Source organism: Rhea americana, unplaced genomic scaffold (genome assembly GCF_003343005.1).
Source record: "Rhea americana isolate MKP2758 unplaced genomic scaffold, rheAme1 scaffold_76, whole genome shotgun sequence".
In the NCBI taxonomy this organism is placed as follows: Eukaryota; Metazoa; Chordata; class Aves; order Rheiformes; family Rheidae; genus Rhea; species Rhea americana.
In genome coordinates, this window is record NW_028186934.1 from 1,675,592 (window position 1) to 1,702,039 (window position 26,448).

The 26,448-nt window shown below is 36.1% G+C and overlaps 1 protein-coding gene across 2 annotated transcripts in view; it reads right to left on the reverse strand.

The window, feature by feature from the left end:
• Window positions 1-26,448, reverse strand: part of PRKCI (protein kinase C iota) — a 26,945-nt gene continuing 497 nt past the window's right edge. The window contains exons 1-18 of one of the 2 annotated variants that reach the window (XM_085322318.1): window positions 26,324-26,442; window positions 18,701-18,822; window positions 18,327-18,416; window positions 16,930-16,980; window positions 15,610-15,695; window positions 14,040-14,180; window positions 13,115-13,169; window positions 12,091-12,149; window positions 11,487-11,663; window positions 10,403-10,500; window positions 9,228-9,314; window positions 8,477-8,612; window positions 6,783-6,870; window positions 5,877-6,002; window positions 5,695-5,774; window positions 3,918-4,007; window positions 3,545-3,660; window positions 1-2,473 (exon numbers count right to left, since the gene is read on the reverse strand). In XM_085322318.1, the coding sequence (XP_085178444.1) occupies window positions 2,386-2,473; window positions 3,545-3,660; window positions 3,918-4,007; window positions 5,695-5,774; window positions 5,877-6,002; window positions 6,783-6,870; window positions 8,477-8,612; window positions 9,228-9,314; window positions 10,403-10,500; window positions 11,487-11,663; window positions 12,091-12,149; window positions 13,115-13,169; window positions 14,040-14,180; window positions 15,610-15,695; window positions 16,930-16,980; window positions 18,327-18,416; window positions 18,701-18,822; window positions 26,324-26,436 (1,803 nt within the window). In that variant the 5' untranslated portion in view covers window positions 26,437-26,442 and the 3' untranslated portion in view covers window positions 1-2,385. Of the gene's footprint in view, window positions 2,474-3,544; window positions 3,661-3,917; window positions 4,008-5,694; window positions 5,775-5,876; window positions 6,003-6,782; window positions 6,871-8,476; window positions 8,613-9,227; window positions 9,315-10,402; window positions 10,501-11,486; window positions 11,664-12,090; window positions 12,150-13,114; window positions 13,170-14,039; window positions 14,181-15,609; window positions 15,696-16,929; window positions 16,981-18,326; window positions 18,417-18,700; window positions 18,823-26,323; window positions 26,443-26,448 lie in introns of those variants that run through there. The other variant, XM_085322319.1, reaches the window with a different exon arrangement.

Sequence of the window (26,448 nt, forward strand, 5' to 3'; positions counted from 1 at the left end):
CCTAATATAAATGTTTTATTTAAAGTAAAAAGTGCACAAATAAAGAGAATGATTACACAACAATGTTTAAGACCACGTTCCATGTGAAACAGGAAAATAGTAGCAACAATATTAACTAGCAGAGCACCCATAATAACCAAGTTCATACAAAAAGGAGGTTACTCCACATAAACACATCAGGCTTCTGATGCAGATACTTTCTGCAAAGACAAAATCTACTGCACTTGATGGTTTACACACAGTTTCCCTTCTGAATATTTATGATAGTTGCTATATGTTCAACAGTGAAATACATCTGTTAATACCATGGCACTTTAGAGAAAATGAAAAAAGTTTTAAAATTGATTTACAGTCATTTAACATGCCTATCACTGTTAACTCAGTGACATCCTTAATAGTTAGAAACATAAATAGAAAAAGTATCTTTTCTGTAACATCATCTGTAAAAAAATAATTTGTGCTTTAAGCACAAAAGACAGTGTATTACACTTTTGTGATGAACAGCAGAAATGCACTTCTGTCTATAAAGCCATTTTACTTAGTACTCCATATGAAATTAAGCCACTGTAGGGAGGGATTTTTTTTAAAGTAACTTCAGAGTTTAATATCAGTTAAATCCTGATGCCTAAACTAGTCCATCTGGGCGWAGAAGTCAAAGGCTAAGCACTTTAGCATTAACCACAATTTAAGAACCGCATGCGAGTAGTTCATTTCACTGGAACTAAAAGTATTAAAGTTATCAGCTACTCTTTAAAAGCTAAGTTTTACTCCARTATTTTACATAATTTGAGGTGTGTATGGGAAGTGTGAATTAGTATGAATTAAGGACCATGCTATGTCACTACTGTGTATTCATGCGCTGTCTTGAAACTAACATGTAATTAAAAAAAACTACAATGGAAGATACATGCTATAAGTTTAGTTGCACCACTGAATTATTTTCAAGAAAAGACATTGACCAAGCATGAATCTTATTAAAAACTTTAGATAAAGTTTACTAACTTGTGTTTACATATAATTAAATCCACTTTCACTAACATATATCTTACCTTATAATTTTTCCTTATGTAATACAACTTTTCTTCAATTTCTTTTAAATCCCTCTCTCCTCCCGCAAAAGTGGTATATGTGGCCTTTCTCCAGTCTAAGACATTCAAAAATATTCCTCAAACATTAAGAATTAGCTGTGCTGTATATTACACTGTTTACTATCATGAAATGTAAGAATCACTCCATGCATATCTCCTATTTTGAATTGTTCTATGTATTCCAAGTGCTTTATTACTAAATTTGAGTCTACTACCAACATTTAAGATTTGATTGTGATTACAAATTATTAAGTATAAAGGGAGAAGTTAAAGGAGTCATTGTGAACAGCACCTATTTTTTTCCAGATGTGCTTTTCCCACTGGCAAAGTGGAATGCATTTCCAGCAGTATGGCAATAAGATAACAATAGGAAACAGTGCCCTTATCTAGACCATAGCTGTACCATACCCATACAGGTAAGACAGAGAATGTAAAAGCAATAAATAATAGCATGAGGTCCTACATTCTTCAATATTAGCTGCCAATTTCTGCTAAATTACACTCTACAGATTTTCATTTTTAAAAGTTGAATTCCATTCATTTAAACTGACACTTTATATCATGTACAACCCTCACTGAAAGGGAGAGGCTCAGAAAGGCACTCACTGTTCATATGTCAAAAGCCATATACAATTCAGAGTGTGCAATTTAGTAGCAAAACCCATCCATTCTAACATTGAGTTAATAATCTCCTTTTCAGATAGAATCAATATACACTATGAAAACAGTCATTCTTGACCAATGGAGTTTAAAAAGATGTTCTCCTTACTGTCATTTAAATCTAAAGGGCAATAATTTAGCTATCACTTCTAAGTCTAAGGAGAACACAGAAATCAGATGTTCAGAGAGGAGAGATTTAACACTACAGAAGTCATGAGGTCTTACTTGTCTTGCTGCAAAAATGGAAGCCCTTTAAGGATATTTATTATGTTCCCTAATGCAATTTGTGTTCTTAAAGCAGTAACAATATTTTCCTTTAACAGAATGCTGTATTGGCAAATTATACAGCCAGATCCCCTTGTTCAGTTAGAAATCCCACAGACCAACTTCTACATTAAAATTCAAATTTGGCAAGACTGTTCGAAAACTTACATTTTTCATTTTCTAGCAGCCCAAGGTTCAACATAACAACTGTTCAGGATGACAATTAATACAAAAAGAAAATAGTGAGTAATCCACATTAGGTGGCAAGAATAAAATATTTAGTTATTCATTTTATGCATATGCATCAAATGAAGAGATGTTTACCAATGCAGAAACAAACAGTAACAATTGGCACAGTCCAGAAAGGGAGAATTCAGACACATTCCTCAGCWGACATCAACAGAGGATTTATATATTCAAAGCCTTCAAATTCAGACTGGTCAATCTTCTTCACAATATCACTGTTAAGATTAAAAAAAACACTCATTAGTTCAGCAATATTAAGAGGTAGCAATATTAACTGATGGTTTGTCTTAMAATTTAGACCTCTACAGTTGATTGCAAGAGAACTTTCCCCTCTTTTGCACCTGTTTGTCCCTCTGTTTCCTTACAACTACTGCTATTTTTTTCTAGTCCCTATAAAGGTAACAAAACACAAAGCCACTCAGGAGCAATGATTTTGTTACTCCATGCATGCATTCTCCCTACAAAGCACTCTAAAGCTTGTGTTTGTAAAACTTCTCACTTTTGCAAAAGTTTAAAACAATAGGATGTGATAATGGCTCTTCTATTAGCAATTTCTTTAACCTCTGTTGAGATATTATGCATTTACAAAGGGATGAAGAGGAGATCAGATCTCAGACCTTATTAAGGTTCATTATACAGAATCTAGAAAAATTCCTAAAATGAATACAACAGTGGCTCAGTCAAACTAGAGAGCCCCTTTCCCACCCATCCCAAGTCATGGCCCCTCAGGAGTGAGGAACCACAACTCCACTGCCAGAATCACATGCATTATTATGCATCTTCTAACAAGGTTTTTAAATCAGGATAACATCACTTTACTACTAATAATTAAAATASCCGAACAAGCCAAAAAGTGTTTTTTCTTGTACAGACCACCCAAGAAAAATTCAGTCTGTACTCAATATTCTAGAAATATCACAGCTTAAATAAAGCAGTGCAGAAGAAAACCACATGGCAAAACAGGTCTTTTCTTTCACACATCTGTTTCTTGCAGCTGATACCAATAAAACTTGTAAAAATAACACTTACTCATCCTTCCTTGAACTCAAATTCTTTATACAACTTCCCCACTGTTAGCTGAGTCTTATATCATGCCACAACATTAAGCAGTCTATACCAAGTCTACCTTGAGAACAAATAATGGAAGTTTCCAAACTAACATGAGAAAATGTTATTTACTGTTTTACATATACTCYATGCACTATAAATAGATGTATTCAAATCAAGTCTTGTAACTTCTTCACTGACTTATTACACATTATTTACTTAAATTCTGCATTACTTACTCATCATCTGGAGTGAGTTGCACAGGTTCATTGGTGAATTGGGAATCAAAGTTATCCAGACCAAATTCTCCAGATATATTTGGTTTAAACGGAGGAACAACTTGCTTTTGCTCCATCTAAAAATAAAGGCACTTAGTGACACCAATACTGGGTTACAGCTATTGATTATTTTCAAACAAGGCAGGAAGTAACTGCTAAATTTACATACTTACTGTATGTAAAAAGAATTAAAAGATTCTGTATTATCACTGTGATATACCAGTTAAAAGCTTAGGATTTGTGAAGTTTTTCTGTCATCCCTCAGCTTACAACAAGTTGGCAAACTATCACTGTATATGAAGAAAATAAATCAAATCAGTAGGCATTCACATACCAAATCCCAATCAACGTTGCGAAAAAACGGATGTCCCTGAATATCTGCAAATCCTGTCTGAGGATGGCAGCCTAAACGTTCCTTTGGATCCTGTGCAACAAAGAAAATATATCCAAATGGGTGCCAAGGCCTACACAATAATAAAATACTAGTGTTTCAAATTCCATGAGAAATAGAACACAAGAGTTCTTCAATGCACCTTGTAAACAAGTTATGATTATTTTCAAAACTGTTCCAATTTACTGGGAACAGACAGGAGAATATAGAAGCCTGTAACTGAAATATATATAAACAATCATTCTATCTTCATTTTTCTGAGAACTGCTTGAATTACTGTGTATTTCAGAGGAATCCTGCTTAGATTACAGATCAGTTTGGTTCTTTTTTTCCCTCCTAAGCAGACTGTCTGACTATGCCAGCAATCTCATCAGAGAGGTAATTACAGGTTATTGGTACATACAGTTTAAAGAACATTATTTTAAGTAAAACTTCTTTCCACTAAGAATCTGTAACATGACAGCTCTTAGTATCAGAGAAAAGAAAGAAACTAATCAAGAGGACAACAATGACAAGCCCCTTACGCAAGTCAGACAGAGCTTTCTTAGTTTAAGATGATACACAAACGTCACGCCACTAAGAATAATTTACAAACAATGCTAACATCCCAGGAAAAAAAGAAAAGAAAGAAAAAAGGAGTTTAAAAAAGGATCACATAGTTAACCTGTWGTTTAAAATGATTCCATTTAGATTTCACATAAATACCTCTGCAACAATGTTCATAGTTCAGAAAGATTGCTAATGTCCAATTTCATTATTCAGTGGAGGATTTTTAACAGTCTGCAAATAAACCCATGTTTTGCATAGTCATTAAATACCACAGTTTCATTTCAACACTTTGAAGTAGTTGAGATGCGTGTGCTCTATTCAGTTTTCACACTAATTTCTTTATGCCACTACCTAAAGCACAATATTCAGAGAGACTGCAAGGCCATAGAAGTTTTAAGAGAGGAGGTGTGCTCTTAATGCTCAGCTGTGAGAAATGAGGTGGATGGGAGAAAAATGGGAACTCTTGTCCCCAAAGTAAGACAGACTTGTTTGTAAACATCTAGATTACTACCTTAGTACAAAGCTGCCAGAAAAAAATTCCATCTCCCCGTACGCGTATGTATRTCCACACACACAACCAAGGAGTTGTAACGGAAGCAATACTCTTAAGCAGTATTAGTGCTTAGAATAATTTTAGTAAATCTGCTTTTTCCTGCATCTCTTTCTCCCAGTTCATATAAGATAYGCATAAAACAAAGGCCAGCATGTGCTCGGAGCAGTTCACTGCCACATACGCAACTTCTGACTGTCATACTATTTAGCTACTGGCAAACAGTGATTATATGCTGATTGATTTCTGCCTTTATATTTCACTCAATGAAATTATCAGAATTTGTCAGAGTGAATTGCTAAACTTGTCCTGAACAGTTCATCCAATTCCCTGGGTTAATGGAACTATTCAGAGCATTTCTAAGCCATTTAATTTCAAATTTACCCCATGCTCCAGACTCTGAACCTACGGTTTCAGGTTTTAAGACAAATGTCTAGAATAGGTCCCTCCTCCTGCCCTCCTACAAAATTCTATTTCAGGCTTACACCTTTTCTACTCAGCTTCTGAGTATGTTTACATACACATACATACAAATAAAGTATGTTTGCTACACATCAATTAAATAACAAGCTTTAAAAAATTCTGCTCTTGAGAAGTCTTAAACTCTGCATTAGTCCTTACCTTATTAAGGAAACTCTTTAGAACACCTGCTGCTTTCACAGAAAGGGATCGGGGAATTCGGATCTGTTTTTCCAAAATTACTGCAAGAAAACAAGCTCCATATCAGACTCTGCATGGTTGAAGTTACATTACATTAAGTAGAAACAAAGCACTAAATCAGTATGATCACTCACTGCTCTTACCTTGAAAAAGATAGTCTTCTGTGTTCTGATCAGGATTGTCAGAACTTCCAACGATATCAAACGGTGACCTGCCTGCCATCATTTCAAACATAAGTACACCTAGTGCCCACCAGTCTACACTGAACCCTAGAATTCAAAAGATAAAACATTGCTGAAGATATTTTAGAGCAAGAATGCAAACACTTTTAGAGCTAATTAAAGTTTYTAAGGACTCCTGAATAAAGTAGGTGTAACAACTGTAACAGATATTACATGGTTCATTATGTGCAGGATAGGAGGGTATGTTGCACAAAGAAAAGGAAATGCAAAGTTAAAAGATTGGTGTTACAACTTAATATCTATTCTACTATTCATTACTGAAGAAAAAAATTTCCAGTAACTAGTGATGTAGTCTACTTGGCCTGGAAAGTTTGTGATAAGGAAGGAAGATATTAAGCCAGTCAGACATTCAATTAAAAYAAGAAACTGCATAGACAGTTTGGCTTTTAACATTGAAATATCCACAAACAATGTCCATTATTTCATCTTWGYAAWRMYWGWWWCWRKYWTTRCWATCATTGCTGCAAATGTTAAAGTCCAAAAGCAAACACAATTTAAAACAGCAAGTATATCATTAAGATCATCTAAAATAATTATGATGGGTAATAAATTTTGGAAGACTCATGCTCTTCTGCAAGATTGATAAAAACAAGTTAAAACATAGAAGGCAGATTATCTCATTTGCCTGGTGAGATTTTTCCTGCCCTGCCTYTGAAGTGTTTATTTACTTTTTCAAACAAGATGTTGAATTAGATGGATTACACATCTAATGAAGAATTATAGTCTCTACTGCTATTAAGCAACTTGAGCAAAAATTTACATGACAGGCTGAAGGTAATACAGTAGCACTGAAAAATTTCAAATTACCATAATCCTCTCCCCGGAGAATTTCAGGAGCAATATAGTTTGGAGTCCCACAGAACGTGCTGGTTGTGTCTCCAGGCCTCAGCCCTTCCTTTTAAAAAAGGATGAAGAGAAAGTGCTTCACAGTTAGCCAAAGAGTCCCCTATCCTCTGCTAAGAGCTGCATTTTGTATCASTTTAAGTGTCCTGCTTTTGTTTCAGTAAAATTATGCATAAGTCTGTACATAACTGAATATAAAACACTACTTGTTTCAGAAGAAATACATGCATAGAACATAAGGGCATCTTTCATTATTCCTGTCCAAATTTGTCGTACAAGTCTCTCAGATWAGAACTTGCTCATTCTCTTAATGAATTTAACTACTAACACCTCTTATTAGACATGTTTATAAAAAAAWATCCCTCACTGAGTTGTGTGTAATTCTATTCCACTGTATGCAAAGCGGTCTTTAGATGAAAACAAAGCACAACTACAATTTTGGTGAGAGCTTTCCAAATCTAAAATCCACTCAGAGATAAGTCAAATGAGACCTTAAGAAACYAGTGAACTAACTTCTTAATTTCTTCTTGATTAATATCAACATTGGTCAAAGATTAATCCCAGAAGGGAAGAAGCAGGAGCTCAGCCAATAAATTTAATCCTAAAATTTATTCCTTGTCTTCTACCATGTAAACGAGACTCCAGATTCTTCTCTCAAATTTTTACTGACAGAGTTTGCAGTGTTGACCAGCTTGCAACCAACACAAAGCTAGAAAAATCAAAACTAATAGAAATTCAATAGCTTGCAATTTAATAAAACAACTTTTTAGTTTTGTTGTAAGCAGAAGAGCACTAGTACCCACTATCAATATAGAACAGTTGTAGTCAATTAACAGGCTACAAACAGTTTATTCTCTAGTAGCTTCTTCCAAAAAAAAAAAAAAAAACCAAAAAAAAAAAAAAGAAATAACCTATAAAATGGGTTAATGAGTTCAAGTCCCTCTGTCTAATTTTTGGGGAGCCTACAGTTGCATTTACCTAAAATAGCAGTTACTTGCAGGAATTACACGTTTATAATTACAATAAAAATGGATACATCCAAGAGAGTACTTAATAGGCCTTTGGACTTTTACAGCCCTTCATCTAAGCATCTTAGCTTCATCACACTTTCTAGTAGGTAGCAAAGCAGTTCTCATCTGGAAACACTAATCGTTATACCAGTGGAAGAGTCAGTTATACAATACTCTTAGTTTTCCTCTTCACTTTACAATTTTAATTTGCCTCCTCTTTCTGCCAAAGCAAGCACATAGCAAAACCATTCCAAAATYCAGGCTAGGACATGCTAGTTGCTCTCAGAGATTACACAGAAGTAGGTCACAGCTAAAGTCTCAAGAGGGGCTGACATATTTCAATCTCTTGATGTTTTTTTAAACCAGGCCTCTCTTGACTATTTCAGCCTACCTTTTTTGGTCAAATCGTGGTAACACACAGCTATTTTGCATAACCATAAACAGTATCTATATATACTGAGCAGTTTGGTGTTTCTCTTTCATTTTTCTTCCTTTCCCTTCATTTGTAGAACTGAGATGAATATACAACCTATCTGGACTCTGTAAAAGGAGRTATCTTGAAAATTCACATTTTTAAGTCTCTGCATCCTATAATTTATGACAATTTTTTAATTGTTGATTTTAGGTTAGSAAGGAACCACAGCTTACCTTGCACATGCCATAATCTGTGAGTTTAATATGCCCCTCAGAATCTAGTAGCACATTATCCAGTTTTAAATCTCTGTAGATTATCCCTCGTTCATGTAAATAGTTCAATGCTAGACTGATTTCAGCAGAATAAAACCTAGAATAGAAAGAGATATTAATTACCTAAGTTCCCCAGTCATTCAAAAAAACTAAACCACAACAACAGCGTTARTAGTGTGATAGTTCTCTAAATAGGATGACATGTGTTCTATCATAATTTTTGAACAGAAAAATGGATAACCTGCCCATAATCATGCAGAAGTGTCTACTCACAGTCATTTCAAAAATCATTATTTTTTTAATCAATCTTAATGTCTACTTTCATCTCATCATCTGAGATGAAGCATATGCACCAAGAACTCAGCATCTGCCTAGACAGCTGGCATTAGTTGTTGTAAAACAAACAAGTTTGTTATTAGTCAGTTTAAAAAAATATATACAATTAAACACTTTTTTAAGAAAAATATTCTGCATCAGGCTGAAGTCATCTAGGGTAATGCTAACACAAACAACTCTTAAGTGCTTCCTATTAACATTCTTTCTTGAAACAAAAGCATTGTAGCTTGCATCATCAAAACGAGGATGCAGTTTCACATTTCTTAAATCCTTAACATCTGGAGAGGATTTGCTAGCTCATTACCATAATCTCTGCATTACTGCACTGTGTCAGAAAAACAACTGTTTTGATGTAAAAAGCTGAAATTAAACATACCTGGCATGCTCCTCCGGCAGTTTTCTCTGCCTCTGCATATGAAACATTAGATCTCCTCCATTTACATACTCTATAACAAAGAACAGCCTGAAACRCACAAAAGCTTGTTACAAATGACTGTATACAAAGCTGAAAGACTTTCTTATCGACCTGAGGTTTGACAAGTTACAGATCTATTGTTGAACAGAGTCAATTTGATTCCTCCCAACTCTCTGATAACATGGTTAGCTTTACCATTTCTCTTTCCCTTCAATAAATACCCCAAATTAAGAATCATGTGCACCAAGTTTCTCTAGATAATTCCTTTATTGCAARAGAAATGCAAATCATCCTTCCTACATTTCTAATTCATTATAACTACTGCTTGTTATTATAATACATGTGAATATATAAATACATTCACATCAGTTTTTGTATGCACACACCAGAAAACACAGTACCCCCTCCCCCCCCATTTTGCTTTCTTCAAGATCCCCTTAGTCTTTGTTCGTGGCTAATACTATTAATATCTTACAAATACCCTCTCCTCACTTCCCACCACTAGCTTGTCACCTTTTAAACACCAAGGACAACTGTTWAAATATAGGATAACAATATTTTGTTTATATTGAGAACATTACTGTATAATAATAGTAATTTTTTTCATCTGTAACAACCTCTTCTCCTACATATAAACATGCAAAAAAAAAAATCATTACTCTCATCTCTGCTGGACTGTTTCTCATTTTAAAATTCATGCACTGTTTTCTGATGCTTGGTGTACTTCCCCTCATCTGCAGAGAACCCATGGAAGTTTGAGATCAGTTTCCTCCTTTTTTATACTTCTAATTCTCCCTTCCTAATGCTGTTTTCTCCCATTCTAGGTTCTGTCTTCTACCTCACTCTCAAGCCCCCTTTCTTTTGCTAGCTGCAACCCTCCTTCTTTACAGGATCCTTCCCTTCACAGCTACCAGTACTTCACACCCTCTTCTACTTCCCTAATCTGAAACRTTTACATGATGAACATGCCCTTTTGTTCATAAAGTGCTATAGTGATTTATAGTACATTGACTTTTAATACCTAGCCAGTGCTTAAATACTTTAAATAGGACTCTGAGATGCCTAATAGCATCAGATTTTATTATTATTATTAAAAAAAAAAAAGAGTATTTTTCTTCTTATCTTCCGATCTTTACCTGCTTTCTGTCTGGAAGCAAGAGTGTAGTCCAACAAGAAAAGGATGATTTGAAGCCTGTTCAAAGACATGTTTCTCTGTCTGAACCCAATCAATATCCTATTTAAAAAAAAACTTACATTCAGAAAAGGTATCTAGGTCAAGTATTAATGACAGTTAACAAAAATATTTTCTAGAGTTTTCCCTTTCTCATTGTAAATACAAATAAATTCAATGTTGGTTCTCCAATGCCAAACAAGACAGAATCTAGCATATTCATTTTTTTTCTAATATTGATGTCCTGAACTTTTAGCTTTATTGCATAGCTATTCTTGGAAATGAAAAACATTTCATCCGTAAAAAGCGATGAACTGGTGCAGATAAACATAAAGCAATATCAAAAAATGTCAAAAGAATTCATGGTAGAACTAGAAATGGATGTGAAAGTTCTTAGACAACGAATCACATTCATTCAATCTTTTCAGAGCGGCCTAAAGAAACGTAAGGGAAACTTAGCAAAAAGATGTTTAGCTTTCAAATGTTGCAATTTCTGACAATTTTCCAGTAATGTGTTAACACTGGGTAAGCTACAAATAAATTGTTAAGATGAAGGTCCAGTTTAAAGAGCAATTAAAACATCATCATAAGGTTCCTCTCTGTGACAAAAAGCCAAACTTGAACATATGAAAAAGAGGCCATACTGATCTTTGTTTAGCCCAGTAGGCCAAAATAATAGGAGAAATACGGACTATTGCCCCAATATAATGAGGTGAGCCAGGCTCACTAACTTGAATAGCGCATGAGCATTCCTACAGATAGTGCTGATGACAAAGGAGAGTAATAGGAGAGGTGGAGGCAATGAGGCTCATGACAGAAACCACTGGCACAGGAGAATTGCCCTGAGCTACCAGTCTACCAATTTTGAGGTCTTAATTGTCAATACGTCTTGTGACCTTTCTATGATKTTTTTATAGTACAGTATTTATAAGAAAGTGAATGTATAATGTATACTTCTGTATTAATGTTGCAAATTCAGAGGCCTAGCTTCCTGTTTGCGTCATGTGCAGAGAAGAGCTGCCTGATWTATCAATAAAAATATTGCCTACCTCATCATCATTGACAAGTTCTTTTTTCACCACTTTCATTGCATAAATGCGTTCAGTTTTCTTCAATCGAACAAGCAGTACTTTAGCATAACTGCCTCTTCCTATAACTCGAAGCAAATCAAAATCCTGAAGACCCAGACTGGAAGAAGCTTTGCCACTTTCTCTAATGCTCATTGCCTGTTGATAAAGATACTTTGAAATTAGTCAGCAGGCTTACCAATTTTAATAACTGTGTGGGATGATGTTTGTTGTTTTTTTAAAAAGGAAAGTTAGCATCTCAAACAGAGCAGCAAAATTAATATAAACAAGGGATTAAATTAGCACTTGTTTTTCTTAAAACTGCACTGTCCTGAAAAAGAATGAGGGGAAAAGGAGGCAGAAGAGAAAATTTTGGAGTATTTTTTGAACAAAAAGCACATCTCAACTTAAGATCCAAAATAAAACAGCTTGCAAGACATATGTGCACACACCCAAGCTAGTGACCTTAATGTGTTTCACGTGCTAGCTTTGAGTTTTTGACAATTTAAAGTTTTTAAGATCTGAAAATTAGGATAGATATAGACTTGATCTTTGACTACAGTTAGCATGTTCTAAGGTATTTTACCTCTTTTTCTTCACCAACATGGTCCAAGCTCTCATGACTTGAAGGATTATATGGGATCACTAGAGATGCAAAAAAAAAATCATTAGACCTACAGGACATAATAGAATTTTCTATTACCCTAAAATTTCCACACACAAGATCTGAATCAGAGAGAGGCACAACTAAAATGCATCTAATGGGAATAAAAAATTGGTACTCTTGTTTTAAAATCATCAGGATCATTCTTTCACAATACTGCATTAATAATCAGCTGTGGCTAATATTCAGGTGGAACTGCCTGTGTTTCAATTTGTGCCTGCTGCCTCTTGTCCTGTCACTTGGCACCACTGAAAAGAGTCTGGCCCCATCCTCTTGACACCCTCCCTTAAGGTATTAAGACYCCCTCTCAATCTTCTCTTCTCCAGCCTCAACAGGCCCAGCTCTTGCAGCCTTTCCTCATAAGAGAGATGCTCCCATCCCCTAACCATCTAATCAGTCCCCTAATCAATATAATCAAATCAAATCAATATAATTCAGTTCCCTAATCAATATAAAACCTTAGAACTGCATTTTGAGATCTATTCAGATTAATCTTGATGCTGCACACAGAAAGCATCACTATCAACATCCCAATTCAAATGTCAAGAACACCACTCTGACCACTACAGGAATGAAAGTGTTTGGATACCGATCAGTAGAGATTTGCTATTTTTCCACAGCAAATCTATGAAGGGCTCGTTTGTTTGACTTGAACATTTAAAACAAACAGCTAATTGATAGAAAAAGTGCAACTTGGAATCAACACTTTTAATTTTTAGAGTAGTTTCTTGAACTGGAAGGCATGGACAACTGAAGAATTTTTAGGCTTACGTCGCCCTTAATACAGGAGCAGATTTATTTTTCATGTTCTCTGAACAAAAGTAAAAAAATAAAGCTGTTTACTTTTCTAAGTAAACAGCTTAGAATTATCCTATTTCATTTTAAATCCCCAAATTAATGTTTCAACTACTTAGAAGAACTTAAAGAAAAAAATTACATATCTTACCTGATTCTACATTATCTGGATGCACTGATGATGGATCCATAGGCATTACTGGTTCCTGGAAATATGCACAACAATGATTTCTATAGATTAGATTAGTTAGTAACCAGATTTTTTTGCAACAGACTGTCCAAGTGGGAAAAACAAATTTATGTTGGAGACAAGTTATCCCAGAGGAATACAGTCTAACTAATTTTTAACCTTGATTAATCAATATGAATGCTGTTCTGATCTATATACAATAAAAGGAACAACTGCAGTCCTTATTCTATCAATTTTCCAGAAGTTTAGACAAGCTTCCAGAAGCTTCTGAAATGACAGCTTAGTACAACAGGAAAAAAAAAAGTATAGCAGATGGGAAATGAGACACAAAAGCACAAGTGGCATCAGTCTGTCAGGTAGTTTAGTAACACAAACGTTAGTCAAATGAATTCACAAGATACAGACTTCTAGCTGTCTCATGTTTAATAATTCAGAAGCAGTATTCATCTGATTTTTCTAGGGACTGAGGATGATTGAATCTCATGGAAGAAAAGTCCCAACTTTTGCGCCTCATCTTCCTTTTCTGCAAGATGAGTAACAGTCTAATAACCCAACAGACTTTGAGATTTCATTTGTACTTTACTTTGAAGATGTAAAATACCATATTCATGCTACATAACATAGTGAAGGATGATAGAAATATCAATTATGTTTATTTTTGACACAGAAAAAAGCAAGAATTATATACACTCATCTTGCCACTAAATTTATCATTCTGCATAGTGACTCTGCATAGTGACACTTTCTTGCAAAGTGTCAGAGTAGCCATGCAGAATGATAAACCTTTAAATTTCATATACTGTAATTACTTGCAGATAGTTTGAAAATCACTAGTATAAAATGAGCTTCTTTTCTTAAGACAATTTTTCAGATAAATTTTACTTACTGGTTGTAGTGTATGGCGGCCACATTCAATACTGACAAGCTTGTGACACTTCTTGTGAACAAGGAGTTTACAATTGATGCATTTATATCCCTGGCGACCCAGGCCCCATATTCGGTCAGTGCAGATAGCACAGTGAGCTCGCTAGAATGACAAGTCAACAAAACTGATTAAAAAAGTAAAACTAAATAGTGAGAACTTTTCAACCACACTGGCACTACTGAGCAACCTAGAAGATCAGAGAGATCCCTACTGAATTTGTTACTATAGCAAAAAGGTCTCTATCTCAGAGACTTCATACTTTAAGAAAGGCTGATAAAATACAAAGGAGCTCAAAAATTACAGCTGAACAATAAGTAGTAACTGTCGCACACAAAAGGCACAACCACATGGACAGATGCAAGCACAGACAGCCTCTTCTGCTGCTCATTGACTAGCCAGATACTGGCCAGTTCAAAAGCAGCGCAGCTGAATCACCAGGCTACTGCATGACCATGTTAATTTACAACACGTCTCAGCATCTCTCCACACAGATGAGTCCTTAGATTTGTTGGGAGAAAAGCAGGAAAGTAAAAGCTTCATGTAAGAGGAAATGGGGAGATCACCACTCAGTGAAGAACATTCACAAAACAACTTGAAATAACCATGAAAATAGGTTGCCTATAAAAGCAAGAGTGGAAAGTGATTAAATGAAGGTGCCTTGACAGCCTTTGACCAGGAAGAGGTCAACAAGCACTTCACAAGCATTGTTTAGGTAAAGAGTAGAAGTTAGATATGAAGGACACTCAAGATGAGGTCTGGTACACACAATCTCAAGCATTATTTAGCACACAACACATTTGTGAGCTTAAAAGAGAATGAAAGATTACAGAAGCTAAGAAGGAACCTGAGCAATTCAAATTTTGTTTTGTTTTAATARAGTAGAAACCTTCTCACTCCTTATTTAATAGGTTTGACCATTGCTTCTTAAAATTATTACAAGTGAYCTGCTATTTTCAACTGAGTGCATGCCAGAATAAGCAGATTGTTTTCAGAAACATCTCAGATTGTTTGAAAGAAAAGTTCATGCATCTTAAGCACCTCTCAGACTTCTTCACTCTCAGAACTTAAGAACTACAAAGGCATTCCAAGCTCACAGTCATCTAATGCCAGTGTTAATGCCCTCTAGAAAGATTTTAAAGGAGCATTTATACAGTTGCTTTCATATTTCATGTTTCATATTCATGTTTCAGAGTATATGGTAAAGAAAATTGCAAGTAATTTTTTAAGTGCCTGACGATTTATTAGTGACAAAGTTTTCTGAAACTATAGGGTTACCAGAAGTCTCAGTACTACAGATTAGAAACTAGTACAGGCAAACACCAAAAGCAAGGTGTTTCAGTGATTTCACTATACTTTTTTGATTACAAAAAAGAAAAAAAAATAATTAACAGGAATAGTTATTTGATATTATACTACGCAAAATCCAGTTTCTTGAGAATAAATCTACCTTCTAATCTTCTGAGGCAGTAAAATTACAAGTACGCAAGTAAGACATCTCTGTTACACTGCTGTAAGTACCCAAGACTCTCACCCTGTTAAACCGTTTGGCCTGGAAAGTGTGACCATTTGCACAATACAGCTTTCGCCACCGGCGGGCGCCTCGGCGATAAATGGATTCTAAGAGGAAAAACATATGATTATATCCATAAAAATATAAATACAGAACTACGACATTCTTCTCACAGACACTTCTATATGAAGTGATTTGCAGAGTAAGTTTTTACTCCTGCAACTTYACATAAACACAGAGTAAGGTTCCAAGGACCTTATTCTATTTTAAAATTTTGAGGAAATTTTGAAATAGAACTTCCTGATCAACTGCAAGTTAATTCACTTTTTCCAAAGTTAACAGAAACAGTGAGTCAAGGAAAGGAAAACTATCCAAACAATACAAGCACTGGCATGCAAAATGTGCTACTACCTTATCTAAACTTGGGGAGAAGATGAGAGAAAAAGGAAGGAARGAAGGAAAGAAGGTGAATTTGAGGAGCATGCCTTGATTTATAAGACTGCTTGCAGGAATCCTCCAGTGTTTTAGATCCACAGTTGCTACCATTTCTCCTGCCATTAGAGGCATATCAGGAACCCAAACTGAAAACTAGAATGTACAAAATTATACYTTAAATTGCAAATCTATTTCAGATTTAGCCTACAACCTCTTTTTCAAAAAAGCAGCATCATCCATACTGCCAATATGCATAAAAAAACATGTCAAAGTTAACTTTTAAGCATGGATGTTTAGATTTGTCAGATACTTAGATATCTAGCTGACAGTTGTATGCGCACCTRTATACACACAGTACTCTTATGAGTATCAAGATCATACAAGCCTACTTAGTCAACAGAGGGAAAACTGTCTCTTTAATGACTAGTACATTATCTAACATGACTTACAAGTTTTAGGAGAATACTCCTGATAATTCTTTAAACTGATGTTGAGGTACTAACTTTAGATGTCTCAACGGCAATATGACACTTCATTACCACTGGTTATAAGCCTTTGCTCACATTAGTTAGCCAGCAAACTGGCAACTACCAAAGAGACAAATAGAATCAAAAAATGGTCCTAACAGAAGRGACAAAAGCAAGGAAAGCAGAGAGATATGCGCAGTTAACAGGAATGTGAGAAGCTTTATTAACAATGACTCAGAAACGACAAACAACCACATTTAAGTTTAGTAAGACTTTCTACTACTTTTAAATATTTAAGTTCTAGACATTTGAATTACTTGTTTTCATAAAGACATTCTTATGCACCACAGGAAGCAAAAGCATAGAATATCAGAATGCTCTAGAACCGGAAATTTGAACTCCTGATTTTCTGTAGTTTTTCACTAAAATGTCTACTTACTATCTTCTCCTGGACAAGGCATGCCAGGCCGTTCTGGTACACAAGGAAATACTGCAAGAAAAATACTAACTTCAGATTAATCTTTACTGCAGACAAGTCTTTGGATCAAACATAACACTTCTGAAAGGCATTCAACCATTCAGGACGACAATACAGACTGCATTTTAAGAAAACTGCAACAGCGAGTGAGCTGAAAAGCTGCCATAAAATCCCTATGCAGGTCACAGCAGTGATCCACATGAGAAACACTCTGTGGAACAGAGTACACTAAGTTATTTCCTGAGAAAGGTAACCAGCAACCAGTAACGCTGCTGGTTTCTCATGTGACCAATTATTATGCTTACTCTTTGGAAACCTTGATTATAAATCCATTATATTACAGTGTGCTAACTGATAAGTATGATCTTGTCTACATTCACCCTTTATTCAGTTTATTTAGCTTCCATTACACTCAGAGAGAAGTAAAACCACTTTTACAGACTACGGGAAGAGTTAGCTCTGGTGTTGGTTTAATCAGAAGTTGATCAAACCAAAACAAATGGATATGGTGCAAATCAAAAAGCATACTGAAATAATATATATTGAAATAGATGAAATTCTCTTCYACTTCTAAGAAGTCTTTGGGGAGAAAAATGAAAGAGTTGGTAATTACATTGATTACAATACCATCAGATATCCAAGCCTAAATAACATAGGAAAAAAGTTAAATTCTAATTGGATTGGGAAGCTGAAAAGCACTCTTTTCCTTCCAACAGAGTTGATGATGAACTGTGGATTTGTCATATCCTTTTACAGCAGGACCACATTAAGACATTGTAGTGTAACATATATATAAGATACATATATGTGTGTGTGTGTACATACATTTATCTCTCTATATATATATATATATCTTTATAATGATCCACTACTTATCCACTGTAATCTCTGTTAAAATGAAGTTTATCTCCTACTTGTTAGAAGTTCCAATCAGTAAGARAAATATACTGCAGGAGCTATCACAATGGGCAAATAAAGAAGATAAAAAATGAACAATCACATCAAATAGGGACATGATATTATTAGGTTCAAAACTGGCATGAAGTACTTCATTCCAGAAAACTCAAACCTTTGGCTAATCACAAATGCAAGAAAGCACTTGAAGCTCTCTTTCATTTATATCTTTTATTGATAAACTAACAGCAAAATAAACTTTTCCTCCCTTAATTGCATAAAGGGCATTGACTAAGTTCTGGCAGCTAAAGTTTGGTGCATGGTCTTCAGCATCCACTTGACAGAATGCCAAATTTGACTGAGGAGGCTGGACTAGAGCAAAAGACATAGATAGTATGGGGTTAAAAATAGTCACTCCTTTGTAGGCACAAACATCAGAAGTAACCCATGTAATTTCACCATACCATGAATTAGCAGCTCTGAATCCTTGTTTAGTTCATATAATCTAAAGGCTTCTTCTAGCTCCAGCTGAGAGGAAACTGTACATGGATCTCCTGAAGAGAAGAGAATAGAAAACTCAGTCTAGTAAGGTCTGCGCCATTTAATATTGTTCCCTCACAGTTAAAAACAGGGGTTAAAAAAGGTTAAAAAACTATCTTTTTATTAGGACAAGGGCATTGGATGACCAATTGTTTTTGGACTCAGGTTTATTATTTTAAAAAACATACAGCTTATCTTATGAAGGTGGAGGAAAGAGAGGAGGAAGAGATGAAAAAGTAGAGCTAGAAAGCTGAGCAATATATTCAAATAGTTGCCAGAAGGCCAGGCATCGGTTTACCTTCCTCATCAATCCATTTCATGGTGAAAAGCTGTTCGTTGTCAAAGGAGCACATGTCTCGAACTTCATTGCACAGTCCCTCAAATGAGATGGAAGGCTCAAAATACGTTATCATGATGTCCCTGATCAAGAGGAAAAAAAATGAGAAACTATACTGTAATACATAGCAGTTGATCCTGACCTCTAATGCCTTCCACATACTATTTACATAAAACCCACCTTYTGTCACAGCCCTTGAAAAATCCCTGATTATGCAAACTACATCTTTATATTTTCATCTCAAGACTGCCATACTGAAGCATACTAGTTTTAGAGAAATAAACTGTGCCTTTTCAAGATATTAAAGAAATGTTAATAAACTATTAGCACTGTTCCTTTCTACTAATACTAGAGGCTAATAAAAGTCAGACTCTAAGGGAGTTTTAAAACCAATTATTTGATGTTTGTTCTTGCAGTTATCTGCTTTTGAAAAATTTAATTTAAATGCCCAAATTACTTTGAGGTGAGCTGCAGCAGATTTGAACTGCACACAGAAAGGAGAGATATTACACCAGTGGAAACTGTCAARAGAAAATGTCACAAGATTTTTGAAGAACATTATTAATATTTTGCCAGCCTTGCTTACTCTTTAACAGCTATTTTGTTAGGTATTAAAATGTTAAATATTCTCAAACTAACATTGTAATTKTGTAGATATTATGAAGTATTAATGAAGAGTATAAAATTGGTCTCTTATGAGATCAGAAAGAAAAAGTCCACATATTGAAAGTGCTGTTAAAGAGAGACCCATGATGCTGCACCACAATAACTGGGAAGGCAGACAGAGGAGCATACTTTTAGAGTTAATTTACCAACTCTGCGTAACAGTAAAGCAGTATCTCTGTTATAATTAATATTGAGAGTCACCTATTGTTTTAAATACATTAACATAATAGCTGTCCTATTGTCTCAATATTTGCCAGGCCTTAAAGGAAAGCAGGTTAAGCCTGTGACCCAGTTTGCAGTCCTTTGACCAAAGTCAAAGACACAGTTCAGAGAAGGGTCTGGAGGAAAAAATGGGATTGTTTACACTAGTCTTCAAACCTTCTGTATAAACCTAGAGTTTGAGCAATGAGACTAATCCTCCCAAAACAGTYTCAGCCACTTGGGATTCATCTCCATCAATGCATAGGCCACAATGCTAAGCCACAATGCTAACGCTACTTCGTGAAAAATACATATTGACACAACAGATAAAATACAGATCTGGTGAAAATTGACATAAACATGCCTATCAGAGTGAAGTCTTCATGTGCATTAAGTTATAAATTTTTAAATTGCCCAATACATGGGTAGAGTTGTATCAAATACTGTGCGATTTAACGTAACATACTGTAGTCATACATACAGTTCATACCGAGTATGAATTAGTTCCATGAGTGGTAGAGAAACCACACGTAAACTTGTTTGTCTGAATATTGCAGGGGCTCTAAGTTCAGCAGCATAAATAAAATAAACAGTTAGTCTGCTTCTGGATTTTTGGGTTAGTTACAAGACTCCAGGAACTGTTAGGATAGTGAAATCATACTTCATTAATATGAATAAAGCATTCAAAAAGTTGMTACATTATTTGGGACTGTTCGTTACTTCCACACTAAAAATAAAATTGTATTTGGACCGTAGTATTTGGACACTCTTAACACAAAGAATTCTCTCCCTGATGAGAGAAATCACATCAGGATTGAATGAGAGTCAGAAGAGCAAGGTGGCAGCTCTGCTCCATTTCCATTTAGGACTACATTCTGGAGCAGTTATTGAAGTCCCAATACTTAAAAAAAAAAAAAAAAAAAAGAGAGAGAAGGATCCCTGAAGTGCAAGTAACCTCTGGGGCTTCAGAACATTATTAGCAAAATAAGAGAAATTTGACTTACAGTAGTAAAAAAAAGAAATGGGAAAAGCAACTGCTATTTGTGTTCTGCCTTCAACTTTCATACAAGTAAAAAAAAATAATAATAATAATTAACAAAAAAAGTGCTTTGGCAGGCTGCAGCAGAAGGTGCCAGGGATCCTCTCAYTGATTCCTCTCTTCTGCATCCAGCTGGGACTGTTCTGGACTTGCAAGGAGAAGGGGGAAGCTGCTACCAAGGGAGCAACAGACACAGCAGTGCAGGACTTCTGGGCAAATGCGGCTTCGTTTGAACCACGCTATTGTGTGGTTCCCACAAGCACAAACTGTGAACCCAAARCCAATATTTGTCTATGCAACTGGAAGCAGATTTAACAGTGCCTTACTGATATGCAGGCATCACCCAAAGAAAACATAAGATTGTATTATGAGGCAAAGTCTTAACTTGTATTTCCTGTTTTTCAGGGGCTTACATTTTTGGAAGGAGATAAGGCACCGTTTAGCAACTTCATTGATTCTGTGCTAAAGTTTACCATTCCTGAATTTATTCACATTTTAGTGCAGATATATTCACTTTGAACTTTTTTCCTAACAAAAGGGTAAGTTCTAAACAGCACTAAAGAGTTATATATTTCAATACTTACAGCTTATTCTGCAATTAACCTGGTAAATAATGAGAAAGGGAATGTTAAAGGAAGCAGTGATAGGACTAAAAAACCCTCCTACCGTCATACAAGCAAGAAGAGTTAGGTAACAGATTATAATCCTGAGAGATAATAGTCACTGAGGCTCTCGCAAAAACTGAAGATTAAGTAAGAAAGAAAAGGAGCAAATTCAACAATTTGTTATGTTTGATAAGAGGTCTRCTTAAAACAGAAATTTGTATCTGTCCTACAGTGAACAGAAAAAAGAGACATATCCACAAAATTAAGATATAYTGAGCAGCCTAGAGACAAAAATTCTTCGTTATCTGTATGAAGTAAAAGCTGGTATGCATTGGAAAGAAAAACCTTTCTATTTGTTACTTCCACATGACAAAACAGCAACCCTTCAAATAAAACTATTTTATGATTTAAGCAAGTCACTAAATTACTACTCTAATACCTTCACTAGGATGTTTATCAGACAGCTATGAAATATGTTTTGAAGGAGATCTTAGTATATGTTATAGCAAATACTAATTTCTCTACATTTTGCAGAACTTTAGCCAACAGCGATATTAAAAAAAAAAAAAAGTCCGTAAGTATGAGCAAGGTTCTACAAGTAATATCTAGCGCATTTTTCTGCAGACTTGTGAAATCAGTTTCACGTAAGGTAGAAACTGAAAGATTACAGGTCTTTTTTACACGCTTGTTTGGCAATTTTAATTATATTGATGACACTGRCATTTTCTGCTGAGAGGTCTCACTTCCAGAGTAGTTCTGCTATCACACTTCTGCATTATATGTTTTTTTCCACACTTCTTTCACCTAATGCTGCATTGATGATTTTTTTCATTAGCAAAATGCTGTATTAACGCAAGCCAAGATACAAAGTTAAATTCTGGTGAGAAGAAATCCAGCATTTTAAACACAAAGTAGTACATTGAGTTAAAGTATGATGAATAAAGCATGTTGAGTTAAAGTCAGTGTACCACGGCCTGCTGCTTTGCATAAAAATATATACAAAATGCTTTTCCCTCCACTAAGATGAGGGAAAAAAATCTTGACATTAAGCCTTTTCTTCTGATAAAGACAATCTGCAGCACCGCTTTTAATAACCATGTTGATTATAAAGCTATTCTAGAACACATCCTTGTCCCCCAATGTTACACAAAAAAGAGAGAATGACTGAGAAATGACTGACTGAGAAAATGCAAGCGATTAACGTAAACATGAATGCTACAGAACAGATTCTAAATATTTTTATAARATGAACATCATTGCTATCTTCCCCATTTTTCCTACTGGATCAAACAGTTGCTTTCTCCCACCTTTTCTTTTACAGAACATCCAATATTCCTAATACTCGTAATTACAGCTCACTGAAATTAACTCATACAAAACCGCTAGAGAATTCTGCTGTGTCAGTATCTTCCATAAGGTCCAGACAATACTATCCTGTAAGAATTAATCTCCTTCCACCATAGGAGTCTGAGGTCTGGAAACTGCCTGTTCCTGCACAATTTGATTATATGGAAAACTGTCTCATCAGAAAATATTCATCTGCAAAATGAAATCAGTGTTTCAATGCAAGAAGAAAGAGTGAAAATGTATGCCAGGGCTTAACCCAACAGATAATGAAAGATACTGCGCTGAAGAGTTACTTTTTGCTACAGTGATCACCCTTCTTTGAGCACTCAACACSAAGAATAATATAAAAAAAGGATGTGAGAACTCAAACATTCTTAAGAAATTAGTGCCCTAGAAGTACCAATGGAGGTGTTTTTTGATTTTTTATGAACAACACTGAACTGTTCTTCCCACTCCTTTCCCCACTCACTTTAATGTATTAAAATTATAAAAAAAGCAAATTTAATATATATCATGAGATGCCTGTCAATGGTATTTTTCATTTGAAATAAATCAAACTGTAGGTGGGAAAAGCACTAGTAACCTACACTTTTAATGATACTAAAAGCCTATCCCGARTTACAGCCTAGAGAGTTCAGACAGTTCAAAACTTATGCCAGTCACTGACAGGAAGTTAGCAGTCTTAACCATGACAGAAGTCATGATTCTTYAAGATTTGTTATCAGCACCATTAATTCTACAGGATTCACAGTGCACAAGCAGTGCTCTGTTTATTCCTTGCTGCTCTCAAGAGCTACAATGTTGCAATCTCTTCTTACATAGGATTGATAAAACAGCCTTCTTGTACAGAAATGACCAAAATTATCTACCAACAGACAAATTTGATAAGCCAAAAAGTAAACTTTGAACAATAATTAGAAAGCTGAAATGCCTGTAGCTACAGGCAACATTCAGTATAGCAATTGAAAGTGCTAAACTTTGTTACTGTATCAACAAAAATCTGAAGTATATGTAAACATTTGGTGTAACAGAGCAAATTCCTAAGGACTCACTCAGGAACCTCTATTACATATATTGCACAGAATATGACARTTACTTAAAAGAGGTTATTTTCAGCGTTTTAAACAACTAGTCCTATTAGAAGGTAAAGTACAGCTTACCTGAGAAAAGGAAATACTAGGTAAATTCAAGTTATGTCCTAATTCCCAAGTCTCTGGGAATTCCCATACCCTTATTCCCATGATCTTTCTTCATTTTAGGAAAATTTTCCTTCCTGCTTTTACATACTTCATGAATTTAAGATAGAGAGTTTCCACTGAACACTAGAACGAAACAAGGACTGTTCAAAGAGCTCTTCATGAAAATCTTTGTCTCAGCTGAGAAAAGCAATTGGGCTCTTAGCCAGACTAACCTATCTTATGTGGATACAGAGCCAGTTCTTTGGTCTTAGTTGGTAAGAGCGATGTCTTGAGAACCAGGCAAATAGTCTGACTGTCAGGTTACAAACTGTTTCAAGAATGGATCTGTGCTTTCAAGTTGCTAGATTTCTTTTCTTTGACCAGAAATTCCTTCCAGAARCTGAAAAGATCTCTGTAGTGATACTGTCACAATTTTTACATCCTATTTAAATGCTTCTATTGAAACAAATTAAGAGAGATTTTTCTGAGACTAATATMATTTCCTGCAAAATCTTCTATGCAACTCTAATCTTGAGACAATTGAATTGATAAAAGGGAAAATGCTGCCTTCAATAGCAGAATTGAGGTCCTTTATTCCCAGAGGATCCCAGACTAAGTGCAGGTAAAATGTTTTGCTCCGATATCGACTKCTTGATAGCACTAGTCTGAGAAGTGGACATAAGACCTTTTGTTGCAGGAAAGTGGAGTTGAATTTGTTTAGATCTTGAAAGAAATGATGACTAAGGCATTCCAGCCTGTTTGTTTGTATTAATAATGGTTAACCAACTCCCTATGTGACTCAGTTTCATTATTACATGTGAACTGACAATGACATTAATAAATAAAAACTCGGTAAATGAGACATKTCAGTGTCTGTGAACTTATCACCACATATTTAAGTGTTATGAGCCAGCACTCCYGTCCAGTGAAGCTGTTTTATTTCTCACTCCCACCACTCTCTCTATTCCTGCACCATAGCCACCTTGTGCTACAGCAAGTATTCACATGATTGCATGGGGAAATGATCAAGATGAAAACTGACCCAGCAGAAGATAGAGTTTTAACCCAGAACAGTTCCCACTTTAGTTCACTGTCTAACCAAATSAACACTTCTGCCAGTTAATAGCCAGAGGCATCACTACTTCTCTAAGATAGTAGATTATAGTGACAGTTAAACAGCTGAGAATTTCCTGTTTTATTACTCCRAAAACATTTCACAGGTATTTTCAAGCCTCAGGTTGTGCTAGTCTCTATGGCACTTTTACAGACCTTTGTCAAAAAAAGCCTCAGAATAGAAATAGGCCAGAAATTAATTTATTTGCAAATACTAAATGCTCAGTGTAGTCCTTACAACTCTCCTTAAAATTACAAAGTTAGAGACATCGGCTATTCACATTACCAAATAGTAAATACTACAGATGTAATTAAATCTTTCCTTTACTGCCAATAGCAGCTTACTTCCAGGTATCTRTGAGTGTGTCTCAAATCTAATCTTAATCAAAAAAACATAAGCTACATTTTTTGTTTAAACCACATGCTACCAACCTTCRTGGCCCAAAGAATCACTGTCAAACCCTGATGACAAACTTTTACAGTTACTAACTGTAACTGTTATTGTTCCATACGAGTTTGTTGACCGAGAGCAGAATACTTCCTCTGGCACAATATGCTGCTGTTGGAGCGCCAGTGACAGGGTTCAGGTTTTCACTGAGCAGACCCCTAGCAGTGCTTACCGCGGATATGTCTTAGTTACCATTCACCCACCCCCTCTGAAGTCACTCAGTCCCTCTGGACCAGGGTCTGAAAAACAGTGACCCAGGTTTTCAATCAAGCACCCTCTACCTTTGGATCTTGAGCCTAAGCGTATYTTTTAGGTGTGATTTTTTTTGTTCTACTCTCGCAAAAACGTTATCAAGCAGTATGCCCTTACTTCTAACAGCAAGTAAACAACACGGTGGAATCAGGATGTGCAGGAAGGCAAGGTGAACACAGGGAAGAGGAAGTTATCCAGCTACATCCTTATTCATGATTAATGCTATTGTAGAAGAGTGGTATCTCGAGGCCGCTCAGCCCACATCGGTTCAGTTCATCACCCCTCCCCGACCGCCGCAGCCCACAGGCGRTTCGATGAAATCTGATACCTTGAGAGAGGCTCCTCTGAGCACAAGCCCCGCCAGCTTCAGCTTGGTTCCGAGCAGCACTGGAGAGCCATTTTAACGCAGCTCTTTAGCAGCAGGCTTTCCCGTTTCTTTTTCAAGCCTCCTTTTCCCCTGTTCCCCCCAGAACTGAGCATCCAGGACTCGAGATGTTAACGCTACCGGTAAATGCACCGAAAACGCGKAAATACCTCCGCGCACTGACCCCTCAAGCTAGTAAAGCGACCCGGGAGAGAAGGACGCGTCCGCTTCTGCGCGGCAGCCGCGGGAAAAGCCGCCGCTGCCCGGGGCGGCGGCGCAGCCCGCGCCGGCAGCCCCAGCACAAGCGCTTCCCTTCAGCGCCGGGCCAGGCAGGGCGCCAGGGCGGCGCGCCGCCGCCAGCCGCCACTCACCCCTTGTAGTAGGCTTTCACGCGGACCTGGTGGGCGCTGTCGCCGCCGAGGCCGCCGCCGCCGGCGGGCCCCGCGTGGGACATCGCGCCGCTGCCGTCCCGCTGCGTCGGCATCCCCCCGCGGCC